This window comes from Rhinolophus ferrumequinum, chromosome 22 (genome assembly GCF_004115265.2).
Source record: "Rhinolophus ferrumequinum isolate MPI-CBG mRhiFer1 chromosome 22, mRhiFer1_v1.p, whole genome shotgun sequence".
In the NCBI taxonomy this organism is placed as follows: domain Eukaryota; kingdom Metazoa; phylum Chordata; class Mammalia; order Chiroptera; family Rhinolophidae; genus Rhinolophus; species Rhinolophus ferrumequinum.
The window spans coordinates 28,815,120-28,836,371 of record NC_046305.1 but is presented as its reverse complement, the minus strand read 5'-3'; the positions used below and the strand labels follow the sequence as shown (position 1 = coordinate 28,836,371).

The 21,252-nt window shown below is 43.0% G+C and overlaps 1 protein-coding gene across 1 annotated transcript; it reads left to right on the top strand.

The window, feature by feature from the left end:
- The first annotated feature begins 762 nt into the window (after positions 1 to 762).
- Positions 763 to 2,459, top strand: DUSP23 (dual specificity phosphatase 23). Its single transcript, XM_033094142.1, has 2 exons — positions 763 to 1,209; positions 2,054 to 2,459. The coding sequence occupies exons 1-2, from the start codon at positions 943 to 945 to the stop codon at positions 2,237 to 2,239; spliced, it is 453 nt and encodes a 150-aa protein (XP_032950033.1). The 5' UTR covers positions 763 to 942; the 3' UTR covers positions 2,240 to 2,459.
- The last annotated feature ends 18,793 nt before the right edge of the window (positions 2,460 to 21,252 follow it).

Below are 21,252 nucleotides of genomic sequence, written 5' to 3'. Positions count from 1 at the left end.
AACTTTTAACCCACATATTTGGAGGCATGAGGATGGTTATGTGAAAAGGTAGTAACCTTCCATTTAACTTTAGGAAACAATACTGTGTTGTTCAAGACTGTGGAGCCAGGCTGCTTGGTTTGAAATCCCCAGGCCATCAGTCATCCTTGGTCAAGTTCCTGAACCTTTCCAAGGCCTCAATTTTTTCATCTGTAAAATAAAGTTAATTAGATTACCTACCTCATAAGATTATTGTGACAATTAAATGAGTTAATACATGTAAAGTGCTTAGAATAGTATTTGGCATACAGTAAATACTCAACTACTTTTGTTAATTTCAGGGCACCAGATGACAACCCAATATTTTTAATAATTCCAGCAATGGAGAAATGAGAATAGTCCCCTGTACGGTAGTGATTCCCTCCTACTGGACGAGTTCAGAAAGTCGTGACTAGTCACAGTTATTGTAGAGGAGATTCTTCCCCCAAGGCAGAGGTAGATTTGCCATCTCTTAGCCCCTTGGGCATCCACTATAAAGAAACTAAGAGGAGGCCAAGCGTTTGGGCGGCAGGGGCAGTTGGCCAGTGATGCAGTAACTCCCACCGACCGCCAGAGAGCAGTCATCCACAGAAAACAATTAAATTTGTCGTAGGTTTTTCTTCTTGGCTGTCAGCATTGCTCCAATCTCCGTGCGCACCGATGCCGTAATCCGCCCATTTTGACTATCCAACCAATCAACGAGTATCCAGGTCGGGCCGGGGTCGGATTGGTGCTTCTCTTGGTCATTCATAGCTGGGTGAATCCTCGCGGCAGAGAGGGACGTAGCCCTGGACGCGGTCCCCCGAGACGTCAGTACTGGGTAGGTGGGGGTTATCCGGCTCGGGCGAGCGAGCGGACGAGTGGCGGAAGCGGAACGGGTTGCCTTGCCTAGGTGACTCGCTATTCCTGGGCCCTCTCCCAGTCATGGGCGTGCAGCCCCCCAACTTCTCGTGGGTGCTCCCTGGCCGGTTGGCTGGGCTGGCGCTGCCCAGGCTCGCTGCCCACTACCAGTTCCTGCTGGACCTGGGCGTGCGGCACCTGGTGTCCCTGACGGAGCGCGGGCCCCCGCACAGCGACAGTTGCCCTGGCCTCACCCTGCACAGACTGCGCATCCCGGACTTCTCCCCGCCCGCCCCGGAGCAGATCGACCGCTTCGTGCAGATTGTGGACGAGGCCAACGCCCGGGGCGAGGTCAGTGGGCGGAGTCAGCGCAAGGAGGGAGGGGCCTGGGAGGGTCTGTGGGGAACCGGCGGAGCTGGGGAAGTCAAGGCTGGAAGAGAGATTGGGGGAAGACCGAGGGGCCGGGAGACAACAGGTGCAACCAGGACGTAAAAGGGCGGAGAGTAAAGAGGGCCCAGCGGTGTAAACCGGGCTTGTGGAGAGGAAACTAACAACTAGCTCCTGTGGAGAGTTGAGGAGGAGAAGGGGTGGACAGACTTGGGAGAGATGGGGGTCAAAGTCAGAGGCTATTCAGCAGTCTCCAAGTGCTTTGTCCAAATATAATGGAGCCAGAGTTTCTAGCAGCCACACTTTAAAAAGTAAAAAAGCAGGAGAAATTCATTTTGATAATATAATTTAACCCCGTAAGTCAAAAATATTATCATTGCAACATATAATTAATGTAAAACAAATTCTTAGATATTTTCATTGTTTTTTGTACTACATCTTCATAACCTGGTTGCATTTTACATCACATCTCCATTTGGACTAGCAGCATTTAAGGTACTCAGTAGCTGCACATAGCCAGTGGCTTCTACACTAGAAAGCGCAAGTAGATGGTTGTGGGGAGGCAGGCCAGGAGACCAGCGCTTGAACCAGCCGTTTTGCTGGTGTTTGGTGGCCTCCAAGCCACCAGGTACAAGATAGCTCTCTCTGACTTTGGTTTCACTTGTTGTGTCTGAGAGCCTGAGACGTGTGCAGTCCTGGGCCTGACCCAGAAGAAGCAGCTGTCGGGAGAAAGAGACCAACTCAAGTGAGAGGCAGGAGAGTGTTAGGAAGATGTCAGGCTCCATCCCATTAAGCTCCCCTTTCACAGGCCGTGGGAGTGCACTGTGCCCTGGGCTTTGGCCGCACTGGCACCATGCTGGCCTGTTACTTGGTGAAGGAGTGTGGCCTGGCTGCAGGAGATGCCATCGCTGAAATCCGGCGCCTTCGACCTGGCTCAATCGAGACGTATGAGCAGGAGAAAGCTGTCTTCCAGTTCTACCAGCGAACTAAATAAGGGGACTCAGCACCCTTCTGCCAGGCCCCCGCTGCCTTGACCAGAGTGTTAGATGAGGCCAGAGACATGGACGTGGGCTAAAGCCCTCCAGCTTCCAGCTGCCTCAAGAAATTGAAGTTGCCCTTCCCTGCAGGCAGACCCTGATTGAAGGAATGGCTGGGACTGCACTGATGTGGGGATTCATCTGCTGCTTCCCTGAATAAATAACTTATAAGAACCAGCTCATATTGCATAGAGCTTTACAGTTTACAAAGCATTCCCACATATCAACGCACTTGAGCCTCACAGTAGCCCTGTGATACAGGAAAAACACTTTAGATGAGGTGGCTCAAGCTCCAAGAGGCTCAAGGTCACACTTCTAGAAAGTGGAAGGATGGGCCAGGACTAGAACACACATCTTCAGCCCCTTAAAGATGCTGAAACACTATCTATCTGTCCTCTAACGACATTTGATGTATCTTCTGGAGAGCTAGTCAGTAAAAAGGACACAAATCAATAAGGAGCCCAGGGTCTCTGATGCTCACAGGCCTGGAGAGCCTGTGTGGACACAGCACCTTCATCTAGGCCCAAGTGCCATACATGTGTCATCCCCTTAGCTCTCTCAAGACAGAGAAGGCCTGAATGTTGTGCTCACAGGGAACCACCGTCATCATCTCCCGAGGGCTGCGTGCCTCTCACTAGCATCAGGGTGCTCACCTGTGACTTTCAGTGCGTTATGCTGCCCCACTACCTCAGGCCAAGGAATACTGGAACTGAGCTAGTCTGGGTGGTTTTACAGAGAGAATGTTTGATGATTAAATGAAGAGATTCAGGGCCACAAATCTTGGCCATGTTTCTCAGACATTACCTTCACTTCTTCGTTGGATCCCATTCTACCAGCACCACTACCACCCTTTTGGCTTTGATGGATAGGATAAATGGGATAGACCAGCCAATAGACTCTTTTTGCTATAACTTCTGCCTGAATTTTGTCCTCTCTTCTGTGGCAAGCCACATAGGATAAGGTAGAAATTCATCATAAATACGTGTTGAATGCCTGTGTGTACCAGGCTTTGTTAGATACAGAGGGTACCCTTCTGAATGAAACATGATTCATAGCCTACTGGGCAAGGTGTGCACAGAATCCAACCACATATAATGGGGACTGTGATAGACATGCATTCTAGATGCAGCGGAGACATAGAGGGAGGAAGCAAGGGTCCCCCTATAGGCCCCATTCTTTGTAACCTAGACCAGAGCCAAACCGAAGCTACCCACTCCTCACTATATCTTTCTCCCTTCCACTGCTGCCCACCCAACGCAACCCCCATCCAACTCTTATACAAAAGGTGTATTAGCCAGAGTCTTGCCAATCAAGGAGCAAGAGAAAGGCTGTAAGATGCATCCATTCCCCCCCTCCCCGTCTTTTCCCCCTCCCCCCGTGTGTCCAATCTAAGTAATCAGTTCCTTCATTCTAATTCCCTTGATTCCCATCCAAGTGGGAATATCTCTCAAAGAGAAGAACCCACAATTCCAGACATTCAGGCTGCAACAGAGGAGTGAGAAATAGCACATAGAGAGGATGCACTGAAACCCTCACACTCCTTCATCAAAATTTTCTCTACCCTGCCCATCTGCCCCTCCCCCAACAGCATGGCCCATACTGTTTCTTGATCCAAACCAGAGTATCTACCAAAGGAGTGTGTGAGTGTGTATGTGTGTGTTTTCACATTAAAGCAGGAGGCCTACTTCCTGGATTCCCTTCCCTCTGCTTACCAGGATGGGGAGATGGGTGGGAGATTTGAAGCTATACCCCAGAGTTCATGTCTCTGCTCTGATCCTGACCTGCTGGGGTTGAACAACCGATCCTCACGCTTTCTGCCTTCCATTCCTAACTCGCCCCATCCTCCCCACATCCTCTGCACTGCAGGAAAGGAATCTATCTGCCCTTCCCTTCCTCCTGAGGCTCCTTCAAAGGAAGCAGAAAAATCTTCTAACCCCATAAAAGCCCTGTGTGCAGCCATCATCCCCATAATTTAAGCAGGTCTCCTCTGCCTCAAGAGTTCCTTAGGGAAGTAAACATTTTGTGCTTAAGGAAAGCAGTTTTTAAATAAGTAAGAAGTTCCAAGTAAGAAGTTTACTTGGAATGAAAAACTGCCTTTATCCTTTCATCTACCATAGGAGGTTAGTCCACGGTTCCCTTTGGGCTCATTTCCACCCCCAAATTTTTTGCCTTCACCTCACCCCATCTTCTGTGTAGAGCCACCAATGAGGGATTAATGACTAACCATGATACTTCCACATTCTACCCTACAATGAGATGATAGGTGCGAGGAACAAGCCCCTCCATCGACAGAGCCTTCACATTGCATCAAACCAGGGTTTCTCAAGCTTGGCACTGCTGGTTTGGGGCTGGATACTTTTTTGTCGTTGGGGAGGGGGTGTCCTGTGCACTGTCGGGTGTTTCAATATCCCTGACCTCTAACCACCAGATGCCAGTAGAATGCCACCACCCTCCCCCTGCCCCGAAAAAAAAGAAAACAACTGACAAATATGTCTCTAGACAATGCCAAATGTCTTGAGAGGACAAAATCAGTCCCATTTGAGAACCACTGCACCAGACAAGCAAGCCCAGATGCAACCATAGGCTTTTGTTTCCTACAGAAGTAGAGGTGGGAACATACTTGGGAATTTCTCCTGTTGATACACACCACTTGATGGGGAAGAAGGAGCCAACTTAAATACCCTCAAACACCATTACCCTTTTGAGTAATGTCTAGCATCCATCACTAATCCCTCCCCATTTCCCAGGCTGGGTTTCCAAGACAGTGATCGACATCATTAACTTCCTGCACTTAGGAGTGCTTTATTCTCAATGAGTTCCTGGTGGACATAGCTGTAGTAACATTGACTCCCATCCCTATGTTTTTCAAGTTCCATTCATGTTTGTTCTCTGGCACATGATATGAGTTCCCTGCTAAAGGGAGGTTTTTCTATGTGAAAAACATTCCTTCACATCATTTGGGTTCTGCACCCATAACCTCTTGGGTTCATCTCCCAGAAAATTGTTCTGATGCAGAAGCAACTGGAGTCAGGATGGGAGGAGCACCAGCCACACACTTCCTTGCAACCATTCCTCTCTGGCCTGGCTCTCCCACCTCCACTTCACCTGCAGCTCCTTTCCCCCCTCCCAACCCTCCACAACCCCAACTGGAGTCATTCTGCTCTCTGGGTTCTAGGTTCCACGACTGCCTCCAAGGCCATGTATCGGAACACACAGCTTCCTGCTGCAGAGACAGGCCTGCATCCTGCATAGTCACTACAGCTGCCCGTGCCTTCCTTGGAGCTGTGTTTCGCTATCACCCTCACAGCCATTCATGGCATGTAGGGTCCCTGTCTTATAGGATGGCTAATCATTGATCCTCCCCTGGCTAAAGAGGTCTGCTCCCCATTACCCCCCAGATCTAGTCTTTCCAGGGCAATGATAAGCCTGTCACCTGGGGAGGGACTTGATCCAAACCATAAACCTTTTCCCAAAATGAACTTATTTGCCAAGCCTCAAATCAAACCTACTGTCTATCTTGCCACTCTTTATAAGAAATAAACTAATTTGGTCTTAGGATTGTTTTGTCACAAAACAATATTAGTTGCCACTAATGCATTTCACACTTTGGCGTGACTGCACTTTGCTTATATGATTATAACTGCCATATTTATGAAGCACCTACCGTATTTCCCCAAAAATAAGACCAGGTATTTTATTAATTTTTGTTCCAAAAGATGCATTACGGCTTATTTTCAGGGGCTGCCTTATTTTTTCATGTACAACAATCTACATTGATTTATTTACATACAAAAATTACATTTATTCAAATACAGTCATATCATCTTCTTCTGGAACATCGTCATAACTCTCCAAACCCCAAATTGCGACTTGAATTTCTTGCGACTCCATTTCCTGTGGAACGATTGGCCCAAATCTCTCATGTCCAGCCATAGAGCTCTCCTTAAATGAGCACTTCTTGTCCATGTAGCCTGTTTGTAGTGCATTGGCAACGCAGCGGTCAGTGATTTTACCCATGAATTCTTCACCCAAGTCACGACCTCTTGCAGGCTAGGTTTCACAAAGTTTCCACGATGATTTCTCTCCATTCTATTTTCAAGGTAGTCATTGATTTCTATGTGCAAGTGTTCCTTGAATGGCTTGTTTATTGCAATATCAAGAGTCTGGAGACAGGCAGTCATTCCTGCGGGAATCATTATTTGATCTATTCTCTCTGCAAGGAAGTTCTTCGTGTCTTTAGCGTGGTGAGTGCTGGCTGAATCCCAGACTAGCAGACCTCTTTGGCCACCTCGCAAAACAAGTGGCAGCATTAAATCGACCCACTTCCTTATAACTGCTTGTCTGCATCAGGCTTTTTCGGTTTCAAGAATGTAAATGCCTAGAACACATTCAACCTTTCTTGCCCTTAGTGCTGATTAGAGGTGGGGCTTTCTTTCCATCCAGACGAATTGCCAAAATACAGGTAACACGTGCACTTTCGTAACCAGTGGAGGGAATGTAGATTGATGAGACACCCCTCTGATCAATTGTCATTTGAGATCCTTGGCCCATAAACACTGCAGTTTCATCCATAGCAATCACGTTGGAGAGTTGATATTTAGAAAAGTCAATGCCATCAACAAAGGACTTGAATGCAAATGCATATTTAATAACTTCAGTATCTTCCAGCTTGAACAGTGTTGTCACTCTTAAGACACAGTTCATATCGCTGAAGGAAGCCCTCTAGCCAGTGTTGTGATGCTTTGAATTCTTCTGGGGATATTTCTAACTGTGGTGCCATTGCAAGGGCAAATGCTTGAATATCAGCCCTGCGCACAACCAAAGCCTTTGCTCTACTGTCAGCAATCCATTCACAGATGATGTCTTCCAGCTCAGGAAATAATGGTTGCCGACCCAAGCCACACTTGCGCTTCTTAGCGTTTCCCTCGTCCACCTGTTGACTGAGGTTATTGTACTCTGCTCTCCATTTTTGGACCATTCAGAGATCCAACTTCTTCTCTTTGCAGAAAGCGGTAAGATTCTTGCCCCAGGAGTCCCCTATGATTCCTTTCTTGTACTTGACAGAATAGCTCTTTCTTTTTGCACTCATCTTGTCTGGGGGTCAAAATATTATTCCCTTTAAATATACCATTAAATCAAGTGTTAATTGGAGACTTACGAGACAGGAGTGGAAATGAAAATGATGACAGTTAAGAATGATGGTCCACACAAAAGCGACGAAAAATTGCAGGCACCAAAATTCAGAAAACATTTTTTTATTTCACACAAGTGCATTAAGTACGTCTGTTACAACACACAACGTATTGAATTATGAAGATTCATATTAGACACAACCACATCCATTTGTTATCAAGTGCGCACGTTATTCGTGTTTTGTGTCTGTAATCCGATTGGTCATTCGGCAATAAGTCTCAAGTTCATCTGTTTACATAGGCGTTTACCTCTCGCCCAAAGGCGCCCGCTTGGGTATTTACAAATAATTATCATTTATATTACTTATTTTAAGTATTAATGTCAATATTATTTATATTTAATTATATATTAATATTATTTTATAATTCAATATGTCTGTCGTGTGTTGCAATGGATGTACTAAATGCATCTGTCTGGCTGACAATCTTAACTGGGGCTTATTTGGGGGATAGGGCTTATATTACGAGCATCCTGAAAAATCATGGTAGGGCTTATTTTCCGGTTAGGTCTTTTTTGTGGAAATACAGTACTATGTAACAGGTGTTTACATACATTGCATTATATCATTTTATCCTTATAACCACTCTAAAAATCAGGTATTTTTAATTTATTATAAATAAGGGAACTGAGGTTTAGAAAGATGGCTAACTTGCCCAATGCCTCACACTTGTATGAAGGACCTGGGATCAAACCCAGGTGGTAACTCCACACTCATGCTCCTTCGACCAGACATCCTGCATGCCAAGACCTGCCCCTGGTTCCAGTTACATGGTGGAGTCTGTCTTCTTGATCAAAGCTTAACCTCAAGAGCCATCTCATCAACACAGCCTCTGATGTCCACTTTCTTCATCCTCTCAGGAGGCCAGAGAACATCTGACACTGAAGCCAACAGCTCCTGAGTCATGGGCTGCTCTTCCAAATGCAGCCTAAGAATTTAGTCCAAAATAGTAAAGCTGACTCATCAGGCCACTTCTGTCACAGCCACTATTATAATATCTAACTCAGAGCATGTGGATGTCATCACCCAGCGTGACAGTCTTGAGAAATGTGACTAGCATCGAGCCTTCAAAAATGTCTTTTCATGTCTGATGATTTATTAAAACATTAATATCCTTGCTGGTTTTGTTGTTATTTGAGCCCCTAATGTATGTCAGGCAGTATGCCAAGTGCTTTGTAGATGTTATCTTATTAGTCTTCAAAAGAACCCTATGATCAAGGTCTAATTATAATGACCAGATAAGTAAACTGAGGCCCAGAGGGTTTAAGTAACATGCCCAGAGTCACATAGCTAGGACAGGATTCAAACTTAGGTTTGTCTAACTATACCTCTCGCCCAAAGGCGCCCGCTTGGCCTTCCCTCTTGGGAGCAGAGAGAAGAGACTTTATTGTAGTTAGAAAATCTATAACAGCATCTTGTGCTCCCCAGAATCGCAGCACTGGACTCACGGGCCATCAGTGAGCCCTGTGATTGCATGGCTTCCCCAGGCTGCTGCCCCAGGCTTTGGCAACACTACCCTGACTTGGCAGTGCTGGACTATAGCACAGTCATAAAACCTAACAGGCTTCTGCCTCCAGCTTCCTGCACGTCAAAAAACACAGTCCCCTGTTGATTTAGAAATGAGTTACATAAGCACTTCTTCCATTGCTTTAATTTTTTTCTCTGACAATTATGGATTCAAGACATACTCTTGAGAAGGCAGAATGCTTGTCCAAACAAGCAGAAATTTGAGAAACACTATAGTGCACATCCATGCACTGAAGTTGATGACTTACTTGCAACCTTGACAATGTAGTCCTTTGTGCCAATAAATTGCTTCAACCACTCACTCGCCCTACTTTTTCCTTCACTTATTCTGTTGTTATGGATATGTGATTATGAAACAAATCAGTGATGTCACCTCTGAGTTTTCAATATGTGTGGTTCAGTATGGCAAACAGTTCTGAGATTTCCCCCCTAGCTTTATAATAAACACACCCCTGTTTCTTTACCAACATGTACTGAGTAGTGAGTCTGTTCCAAATCCAAAGTAGGCCACATGGGAAGTAACTGGTGTAGATGTCCCCCCAGGTGACACTGCTCACCTGTTTTAGTAGGTTTTATGGGCCCCTTGGCCTCCCCCAACTCCACACAAATTCAGTGATTTGCATGTTTTCTGTAGGTACATTTTGTGAGATCTAGTCAGGGCCAGGTGCAGCTTAGGGCCATGGAGTAGAATTAAATAATCACACTAAAATCAAGCCCGCAGGCAGAACTATGCCATTCTTGACCATGATTTATAAAACCCTGAGGAATCCAATCCCTTCCTCTATCTCCTCCCTCACCTCATACTCTCCCCTTCCCTATAGCTCTTGTTCTCTCTTCTCTACTTGTGTTGGGGTCCCCAAGACCATCAGGTTTGATGAATTGCTAGAACTCACAGAAAAGCTGTTATACTCTCAGTTATGGTTTATTGCAGTGAAAGGATACATGCTAAAATCAGCAAAAAAAAGAAAGGCATATATGGCAGAATCCAGGAGAAACCAGGTGAGCTTCCACTTCTGCTCTCCCAAAGGAACTGCAGTCTCCAACCACCCCACATATATTCCCACATATCCTAAAGCATCTTGTCATTCTTTGCAGCCCTTTGCTCACCTATGATTCATTTAGGTGTTTAATATCTCTCTTTCCTACTACAGTCTAAGGACCATGCCACTGCAGGTGACACCCAGCACAATGCCTAGCCCATGGCGGCTCGATAACCATGTGGCAACTGACACATGACATGTTGTCACCTACCTGGGTATCTGCACATAGATGCAGAAATGGGTAGAAAAGAATAAATCTAGGAGATGTCTAATCTAGAGGGGGAGACTAACACATTACACTGCTAAGTATACATGCAAATGGGTACATACAATTAGAAATGATGCGATACATAAATATTTAAGCAATGCTGGAATGATTAGAGATAAGAGGAATGTGTCTTGTAAAATGAAAAAAGATGGTATTACAATGAAATGTGGAGGGTGTAGTCAGATAGCTGAAAGGGATATACAAATGTTGGATGTTACTAACAATACTAATGTTATGTGTCAGGTGCAGGGCCCACATAGGGAGGCTTGGAAAGAGATGAACAAGGTGAATGGGTGGCAGTGAGGGGAAGGGAAAGATAGAGTCAAGTGGTATGGATGAGGTTGAGGTAAAAACGTCATCCACTGGGAAGCAGAAAACACATGATTAGATTAAGGTGGTGAAAAGGAAAGCAGAAACCCATGCCATAGGTTTAGGATCATATCTGATCAACAGTGTGGAATCACCGCAGGCTTCTGAGTAGACAACGTGCCACGAGGTTCATTTTTCTTAAGTTACACTCTGACAGAATAGCCCCATTACTTAGCAATATGGTGTTTTATGATTTAACACTGCCCAAAAAGACAAGGTCTCATTGCTGCTGATTTTTAAGACTTTTCAGAAGATAACAGTTACATAACTTGCTTTCCCTGCTTGCTGGAATGTAATTACTTCAATGCTTTGCAAAAGTAAAGCATTGTTAAGTCAGACTGCTTACCCTCTGTGCTTGCAGGTGATGATGACTTTTTAATGCTTTTCAAATGGGAAAAGATCTCAAGTGAGATCAAGTCATCCCTATGAGCTACATAGAAATGTGTGTCGTTCCTATGGCAGTTGGCTCCCACACACCTACTGCTCTGGCTGATTCACTGGCATCACATTTTTAATCTTCGGTCTCTTGCCATATCACAGTTGACCTGGTTCAAAGGTCCACAGGACAGTGAACCCTAGTGCTGCATTCAGTCCAGTGCCCTGGTGTTTCTCCCTATTGTCCCAAGGCCGAGGGGTACCCTGTGAGTTCAAGCTTTGTACCTCAGTTGCACCTCCACTCCCCACCCCTCTCTCCTATTATGTCTGTTCCCTTACCCTCACACTTGTTTTCTTTTCTCCAAATAGTTATTGATTTGTCAAGTACAGACCAGATGGTATGTTCTTCTGTAAGTGGAGGGCATGGTGTGTGCCAAAGAGGATCAGTGCTGAGGGCTCCAAAGACAGCTCCCACCATGGGAACACACATGGTCCTCAGAGGAGTCAAAACTGAGCTCCAGAGCTCTCCTGACTGGCACTCTTCACCTAGAGACCATACCAGCATGGGCACCCAGACAGCCCTCTCCTGCCTCTCAGAGCAGCCTTCAGAGCTCAAAGTGGGGCTGGGCAGGGAGGGTAACCCTGGGTCTCCACACTTCACTCTTCAGTCCTAAGGGTACTGGATCAGGCCTGGCACTTCTGCTCAAAACCCTCCAAGTAAGGGAAGGAGGCCAGAAATACATGGAGAGCTCCAGGCCCACGCAGGCTGCATCCTTGAGAGCTTGACAGTGACTCTCAACCCACCCAACCCCCTTCTGCTCATTTGATAACACAGAACCCACATACCACAAAGGAAGTCAACTGGGGTGTGGGGTGGGGTCAGAAAGGAATTAGGGAAATGCAAAGTAAAACAATAATAAGATACAAATTTATATACATCAGGTTGGAGTCTCTCTGTCTCTCTCTCAAAATACCAAAGTTGGCAAGGCTAAGGGGAAACAGGAACTCTCAGATTGCTGGGGGATATGCAAATAAGTACAGTAGCTTTGGAGAATAATATGGTGAGCTCACCCAAAAAAGTCCAGCCACTTCACTTCTGTGTGTATATTTTGGACAAACTATGCATGGAAACCTATAAACACATATGAGGCTGTTCATTTATTCATTATTAGGTTGGTACAAAGGTAATTGCAGTTTTTGCAATTATTTTTAACCTTATAAATTGCAGCTACTTTTGCACCAACCTAATAACTCAATACAAATTTATTAAGTACCTAGTATGTGTCAGGCACACTTCTAGGGGCTTAAAATTGAACGTGAACAAATCACAAAAATCTGTACCCTTGTGGAGTGTATATGTAGCATTGTTTAAGTAGTCAAAAACTAAAAACAATCTAAGAATGTGTTGTTAGGCGAATGGATAAACCCTAAACTAGATACGAGGTGTGATCAAAAAACACGGTGAATGCTGCTGCTGAGTATCATCCAACGGAAAGGCAGGGATCTTCAATACGGGAAGTGTAGAGTTGAACCTTAGTAACAGTGTGTGACAAGTTTCAACTTGTTCGGTGCAGTCAGTTGGGTGTGAGCCATGGTTGAGAGGTGTGTTTTAAAGTGTGCCATAAATCATGAATACGAACAATGCATTAACACGAAATGGACAAACAGTTTCATCCTCCATCATGACAATGCTCTGTGTCACACATCGCTTCTGGTATGGCAATTTCTGTCAAATAAAAACATTATGGTGTGTCCTCATCCACCTTATTCACCAGATCTGGCACTGTGTGACTTCTGACTCTTTCCCAAAGTCAAAATGACCTTGAAAGGTAAACGTTTTGAATCAGTTCTGGATATTGAGGCAGCCCTGACAGCACAACCGAAGACACTCACGAAAGAGAACTTCCAGAACTGCTTCAGAAAGTAGCAAGAATGGTAAGTGTGTGCAAAGTGAGGGGGAGTGTTTTGAGGGGGGTTAATGGCAATGTGTCTTTTACTGCTAATAAAATTTTTTAAAACATTTGCCGTAGTTTTTGATCACACGTCATATATAGGAATCACCATAGATATATTTTAGAAACACCATTTGGTGTGTAGGGAAGAAATTTGCAGAATAGTAGGTACAGAACACCATTTGTGTGAATAAATACTATAAATTGTTCATGGATACATACATGTGTTATAAAAATAAATGGTTTGGATACCCACCAAGCTCAGGGTCTTAGTTGCATCCTAGAAGGGAAGTTGGTGAAAAAATAGGGAGAACTTCCAGCATAACTGGAATTTTTTATTTCTTAAAAAGAAAATATCTGAAGCAAATATGCATATTAAAATATTACCATTGCATATTCTGGATGTTAAGAATATAAATGTTTGTTTAAACAACCTGGGTTCTTTTTAGTTTTAGTTCAAATGGGGAAGTTTTTGTTTTTCATTGCTTTCAAATTTTAGAAAAGAGTTGGGTGAGAAGAGGGTTAAGACCACATATCCCAGGAACTAGTGGCTGGAACGTGCCCTAAATGTGTCTCTGGGATCCCATTCCCAACAAGGCCTATCTGCCAGCTCTCGCTGCACCATACATTACGGTGCTCTACATGACGTTCCCTGCAGGCCAGACCAAGCTTGGCAGCTCTGTAGGTGATTGCATATGAGTACTTCAGTACTAGTGGAAACGGTTCCACCTCTTTGAGAGCAATCTAGTACTATCTCGTAAAATTGAAGAGGCACGTACTCTATTCAGAAATCCTGCTTTTAAGGTTTTACCCTAGAGAAGCTCTCAAATATGTGCCCAAGGCCCTGTGTACAAATGTTCTTTGCAGCAGTGTTTATAATGGCCAAAAATTCAAGATGGGCCCATTATACTGTACGTTACTAGGAAAATATAGTTAGTTTTCTGTATCCAGTGAAATACTATACCACCGTGGAAATGACAGCCAGAGCCACATGTGTCAGCATGGATTCATCTCACAAACTATGCTGAGGAGCAGGGTGAGTTGCAGAATCCTCCCATAATATAATACAATTTACATAAAATTTAAATATGCCAAACAATACTATATATTGTTGATGGATACACACATATGTAATGAAAATATAAAAACAGGCATGGGAGTGATAAATCCCAAATTCAAAGATTACTTCTAGGAAGAGAGGGAGAATAAAATTGAGGAAATGTGGGGAGGGGTGCTTCAGCTGATTCTTTGCTACTTGGTATCTTTAAGAAAAACAAAAATTATACATGACATTTTAGAATTAAATAGAACTGGGCGTTAGATACCCAGATGTTTCTTATGTTATCTGTTATATTTTTCTGAATGTTTAATATCATTTTACACACACACACACACACACACACACACACACACAGTGGAGGGCGAGTTGGTGGACACCGGCAAAGTCATGGAGACAAAGGCAAGAGCACATGAAGGCCTTGAGGAGGGAGGAGCTGTGGTTGTCAGCAGAACTGAAGGCTCACCCCATCACAGTAAGAGAAGGGGTGGCCTCAAATAAGGCCAGAGAGGGACACGGAGCCCCACCTACTGGGCATTTGTAAAACAGGGTGTGTTTTATTCTCAGTGCAATGGAGACTTTGGAAGATTTAAGCAGAGGAGTATTTACATTGGGTCTGTTTATATTTGAGTAGGTCACTTCTTTCTGCTGTGTGTGAAATGTGTGGGAAGGCAAGAGCAGAGACCAGGAAAAGAATGAAGAGGCTTGTGCAATAATGTAGGCAAAAGATATTGGGGAGCTCCACTATAATGGTGTCAATAAAGATGGGGAGAATAGGGTGGATTTGAGATATATTTTGGAGAAATACCAATAGATCACTTGTGAGGGATGACTCTAACATGTCTATTTGAGTAACTGATGGTGGTGCTCCCTGACATGAGAAAACTGATGGGCAGGAGGGCGAGACAGTAGAAAGGGTTGGTGGGTGGGTGGTTTGTTCATTCCTGGCAAGGAGAGGGATGGAGGGTTTTATTTTGGATATGTTAAGTTTGAGATGTTTGTGAACTACCCAAGTGGAGGAGGAGAGCCTGCAGTTATATATTCAGGTCTGAAATCCACCAGAATGGTCAGGTCAGGTCAGGAATACAAATTTGAGGTCACTGCACATAGGACTAGAAAGACAGTGTAAATAGTGAAGAGATAGAAAGGGCAGGAAGGGGAAGAGAGGGGAGAAAAATGAAGAGAAACCAAGGCTGAACTCTGAGGACCCTGACATTCAGTTTCAGGAAGAGAAAGATCCAGCAAACAGACTAAGTTGAAGTGGCAGAGGGATCAGAGGAAAATCAAGATGTTAATGGGAATGACATTGTACCTTGGCTCTTTGTCTTCTTGAAGGAAAGAATTCAGTCAAAAGACAGAGTTTGTAAAGCACAGAACAGCAAGAAGTTTATTAGTAAAAGTGAGTGCACTCCGAGATATGGAGCAGGCTGACCGAAGAGAGGGAAGCGGCCCCTCCTTAAATTGTGTGAGAGTTTTTATTTCTATGGGTAGAATTGTCTCCCCCCTCTCTTGCCAGTACCTCTCCTTTCCTTTTCCTAGCTGGCATGCCTCGTATTCCCTTCTTGCTCCCAAGATTGTCTGAGATCATTACAATGGCCCTGAGAAGCAGGATGTACATTTTGATAAGCAAGATGGTGCCTCTCTCTCTCTCTCTCTCTCTCTCTCTCTCTGTCTCTCCCCTAACAATATATCCCTTTGACTTAGGGGCATGTGTGAGCCTGGAATCCTGCTGGGCTAGTAAGGCATTGGTACCCTAAGTGAGGGCAGCGGCAAGAGGTCTTGACCTATGTAGGAGCTGCAGCAAGGGGCTTTCTAACCGGGGTTAGGCTCTCCTTCCCCTGCTACTTTCTGTCTATCTATCTACCCTATCAAGGAGAGAGGATGTCATAGATGCCAAGAAAGAACAGTGTTTCAAGAGGGAAGCAGTGTTCAACTATTGAATAGGCCAAATAATCAGAGGGCAGAAAATGGGTCTGTTGGAGCCAGCAACACGGGAGTCATTGTGACTTTGACAAAAGCAGTTCAGTGACATGGTGGGGGCTGAAACCAGACCATCCAAGATTGCAGAGTGGGAAGGGATTGCAGAAGAGGAGATGATGAATGTGGGTGACTATTTTTAGAAACTTGGCAATAAAAGGAGGAGAAACATGGGGTGGAGGGAGCTGAAAGGAATAAGGCAGAGGGAAAGGTTTGTTTTGGATTCTATTTGTATATCTCCATGTGCAGATGAAAGTAATCCCATAGAGACAGAAATTGGTGGTGGGAGGAGTGGATGGAATGAATGCAGGGAGAACTTTTGAGGAGAGGAATAAGAATGAAACCCAAGCCATATAAATAAATGTGGCTGAGCAGAGTTCTGACTCAGGTCTGTCTGATTCCAAATGCCATGATCTTTCCCAAATATCTCATTATCCCTTTTTTGTTTTTACTTGCTCATGGGCATCCAACTCCCAGAGTCCAGCGTGCTAAATCCTATACCACCAGTTCCTCTAAATACACAGGTTTTATGGTCTTTCTATTTTCATCTAGGTTCCATGCCTACCAAGGGAACTAACTAGAAGTGAAAAATAAGTAAACTGAAGAAAATTAAATCTGACCTATTTTATGCATCCAGTATAAATGCATAAAATAGACTATGTTTGACAGTGGTAAACAGAGAACCCCCCAAAAAATCCAATGTATTGCTTTAATTATATATGCTTTTCTTACTCAGTTTCCAGGGAAGAATGCACCTCCATTCGTTTCCAACCCCTTCTAGGGAGCCATTCCCTAATTTCAAAGGCTGCTTTGGTGACCACAGGTTTTCAGTCAAGGCTGTCCTATCTGAACCACAATTGAAAAAATATTAACATGCTATGTAGGATGATACATGTAAGGAAGAACGAATGTAATGGGTGTTTATAAAATCAAAAGTAAGGAAACAGAGATGGGCTGGAGTTGTGATTCAAAGGAATGGCATAGATTCAATGGCAGGTCCTGCAAGGTATCGTCCAAAGACGATCTCCAAGTGCAGTAAAGGTACTGAATTATTTTGATGCTAGGCTAACTCGGAGTCAACTGAGTCAGGTGGAGGTATTCATCCTAAAACCCACTGATTTGTGAATAAGAAAATGGGAGGATGAGAGGACCTGAAGGAGGGCCGATAAGAGTACAGTTCAGCAGCCATTCCACTGACTGTTACTGTGCATAAGCAAGACCAACAGAGGAGGGCCTCCTCTTTCTCTCAGTCTCCATCCCACACATATTTGTTGAACACATACTCTGTACCAGGCACTGAAGGTACAGCAAAGAACAAGACAATTATGGCCATTCCCTCAGGAAGCTTGCAGTCCTATGTGGGAATTAATGCAAGATGGATGTGCTAAGGGTTAAGATAGGATGTGTGTCCCTTAACCCAGCCTGTGAAGGATGGTGGTCACAGACAACAGAATATAACGCACGTGTGCACATGCACACACACATACACAATACCTGTTATCCAAAGGGGTCTTATTAATGGGAACATTTTATTGGGCTAATTTGCACTTTGGGGCAAATCAGAATCATGACTCCCAGGTTTCTGACTGACAAGGCAGGGTGGTAAGGGGCACAGCCCACTGACACAGGAAACACCAGAAGAGGTCCACGTTGGGAGGCAGAGGCTGGGGTCAGTCTTGACATATTAAGTTTAAGGAGCCTATGAGACCCCCACGCAGAGTTCTTTTTTTATTATTAAAGTTTATTGGGGTGACAATGGTCAACAAACCTACATAGGTTTCAAGTGTACAATTCTATAATACATCACCTATAGATTGCATTAGGTATTCACTACCCAGAGTCAGTTCTCCTTCCATCACCATATATTTGATCCCCTTTACCCTCTTCTACCATCTCCCCTCCCCACTTACCCTCTGATGACCACTAAACTGTTGTCTGTGTCTATGAGTTCCTTTATTTGTTTGTCTTGTTCCTTTGTTGTCTTCAGTTTCATATCCCACATTTGAGTAAAATCATATGGTTCTCGACTTTTTCTGTCTGACTTATTTCACTTAGCATAATAATCTCAAGATCCATGCATGTTGTCGAAAATGGCAATATTTCATCTTTTCTTATGGCAGAGTAGTATTCTATTGTGTATATTCGTATATACCACATGTTCTTTATCCAATCATCTATCGAAGGACACTTTGCTTATTTCTTGGCTACAGTAAAAAATGCTCCGTTATGGAAGGCAGTGTGGAGGTTCCTCAAAAAATTACAAATAGAATTACCATATGACCCAGCAATCCCTCTCCTTGGTATCTACCCAAAAAATCTGAAAACATCTACACAAAAAGACACGTGTGCTCCAATGTTCATTGCAGCTTTGTTTACGGTGGCCAAGACATGGAAACAACCAAAATGTCCTTTGATAGGTGAATGGATAAAGAACTTGTGGTATATATATACAATGGAATATTATTCGGCGGTAAGAAAAGATGATATAGGAACATTTGTGACAACATGGATGGATCTTGAGAGTATAATGCTAAGCGAAATAAGTCAGACAGAAAAAGCAGAGAACCATGTGATTTCACTGATATGTGGTATATAAACCAAAAACAACAAACGAACAAGACAAACATATGAGAAACAAGAACTCATAGACACAGACAATAGTTTAGTGGTTACCAGAGGATAAGGGGGTTCGGGGGTGGGAGACGAGGGTAAGGGGGATCAACTATATGGTGATGGAAGGAGAACTGATTCTGGGTGGTGAACACACAATGGGATTTATAGATGATGTAATACAGAATTGTACACCTGAAGTCTATGTAATTTTACTAACAATTGTCACCCCAATAAATTAAAAAAAAAAAAGCTGCAATGAACACTGGAGTACATACGTATGTTTTTACAAATAAGTGTTTCCAGATTTTTGGACATTTACCCAGAAGAGGGATTGCTAGGTCATGTGGTAATTCTATTCTTAATTTTTTGAGAACTCCATACAGTTTTCCTTAGAGACTGTACCAATTTACATTCCCACCAACAGTGTTCCTTTACCTCCACAGCCTCTCCAACACTTGTTATTATTTGTCTTGTTGATGATAGCCATTCTAACAGGTGTGAGGTGATATCCCATTGTGGTTTTGATTTGCATTTTCCTAATAGCTGGTGAAGTTGAACGTTTTTTCATATATCTGTTGGCTATTTATATGTCTTGTTGGGAGAAGTTTCTATTCATGTCCTCTGCCCTTTTTTTAATTGGATTGTTTGTCTTTTGGTTGTTGGGTTGTATGAGTTCCTTATATATTTTGGACATTAGTCCCTTATTGGAGGCATTATTTGCAAATATCTTCTCCCATTTGGTTGGCTGCTTCTTTGTTTTGTTGATGGTTTCTTTTGCTGTGCAGAAGCTTTTTAGTTTGATATAGTCTCATTAGTTTACTTTAGCTTTTACTTCCCTTGCCTTTGAGGTCAAATTCATAATATCCTCTTTGAACCCAAGGTCCATAAGTTTAGTACCTATGCTTTCTCCAACGCATTTTATTGTTTCAGGTCTTATGTTTAGGTCTTTGATCCATTTTGAGATAATTTTGGTACATGGTGACAGATAGTTTAGTTTTATTCTTTTGCATGTGGCTTTCCAATTCTCCTAGCACCATTTAGTGTAGAGGCGTTCTTTTCTCCATTGTATGTTTTTGGCTCTTTTGTTGAAAATTATCTGTCCATATTTATGTGGGTTTATTTCTGAGTTTTCAATTCTATTCCATTGGTCTGTGTGTCTGTTTGCTGCCAATACCATATTGTTTTTAGTATTGTTGCCCTGTAGTACAACCTGAAGTCAGGGAGTGTGGTACCTCCAGTCTTACTCTTTTTTCTTAGGATAAGAAAAAATATCTTCGCCAAATAGCTTTGGCTCTTTGGGGTCTTTTGTGGTTCCATAGAAATCTGATGATTTTTTGCTTTACTTCTTTAAAAAATGCCACCGGAGGGGCAGCCGGTTGGCTCAGTTGGTTAGAGCGCAGTGCTCTTAACACCAATGTTGTCAGTTCAATTCCCACATGGGCCAGGGAGCTGCACTCTGCACAACTAGATTGAAAACAATGACTTGGCTTGGAGCTGATGAGTCCTGGAAAGACACACTCTTCTCCAATATTCCCCAATTAACAAAAAAATTTAAAAATAAATAAATAAAATGCCACTGGAATTTTGATGGGGATTGTATTAATTCTGTATATTGCTTTAGGTAATATGGCCATTTTAACTATGTTGATTCTTCCAATCCATGAGCACAGAATGTCTTTCCATTTCTTTGTGTCTTCTTCAATTTCTTTAAAAAATGTCTTATAGTTTTCAGTGTATAGTCCTTCATATCTTTTGTTAAGTTTATTCCTAGGTATTTTATTCTTTTTATTTCAATTGCAAAATTGTTTTTTTTCATTTCTTTTTCTGAAATTTCATTGTTAGTATATAGTCATACAATGATTTTTATGCATTGATTTTTGTAGCCAGCAATTTTACTGTATTCGTTTACTGTTTCTAATAGCTTTTTGGTCGAGTCTTTAGGGTTTTTCTATATATAGCATCAAGTCATCCGCAAAGAATGACAATTTAACTTCTTCATTCCCAATTTGGAAGCCTTTTATTTCTTTCTCTTGCCTAATTACTCAAGCTAGGACTACCAATACTATGTTGAATAACAGTGGTGATAGGGGACAACCCTGTCTTGTTCCTGAATGTAGAGCAAAAGGCTTCAGTTTTTCACCATTAACTATGATATTAGCTAAGGGCTGCCATATATGGCCTTTATTATGTTAAGGTATTTTCCATCTATACCCATTTTATTAAGTGTTTTAATCACAAATGGATGTTGTATCTTGTCAAATACTTTTTCTGCATCTATTGGTATAATCATATTATTTTTCTCCTTTATTTTGTTTATTACATTGTATTGTAATTATGTATTACATTGTAATTACATTGTAATCAATGTATTACATTGACCAATTTGCGTTTGTTGGACTATCCTTGTGCCCCTGGGATGATACCCACTTGAGCGTGATGTATAATCTTTTTATTTATTTATTTATTTATTTATTTATTTATTTATTTATTTATGTTATTGGGGTGACAATTGTTAGCAAAATTACATAGATTTCAGGTGTGCAATTCTGTATCACATCATCAGTAAACCACATTGTGTGTTCACCACCCAGAGTCAGTTCT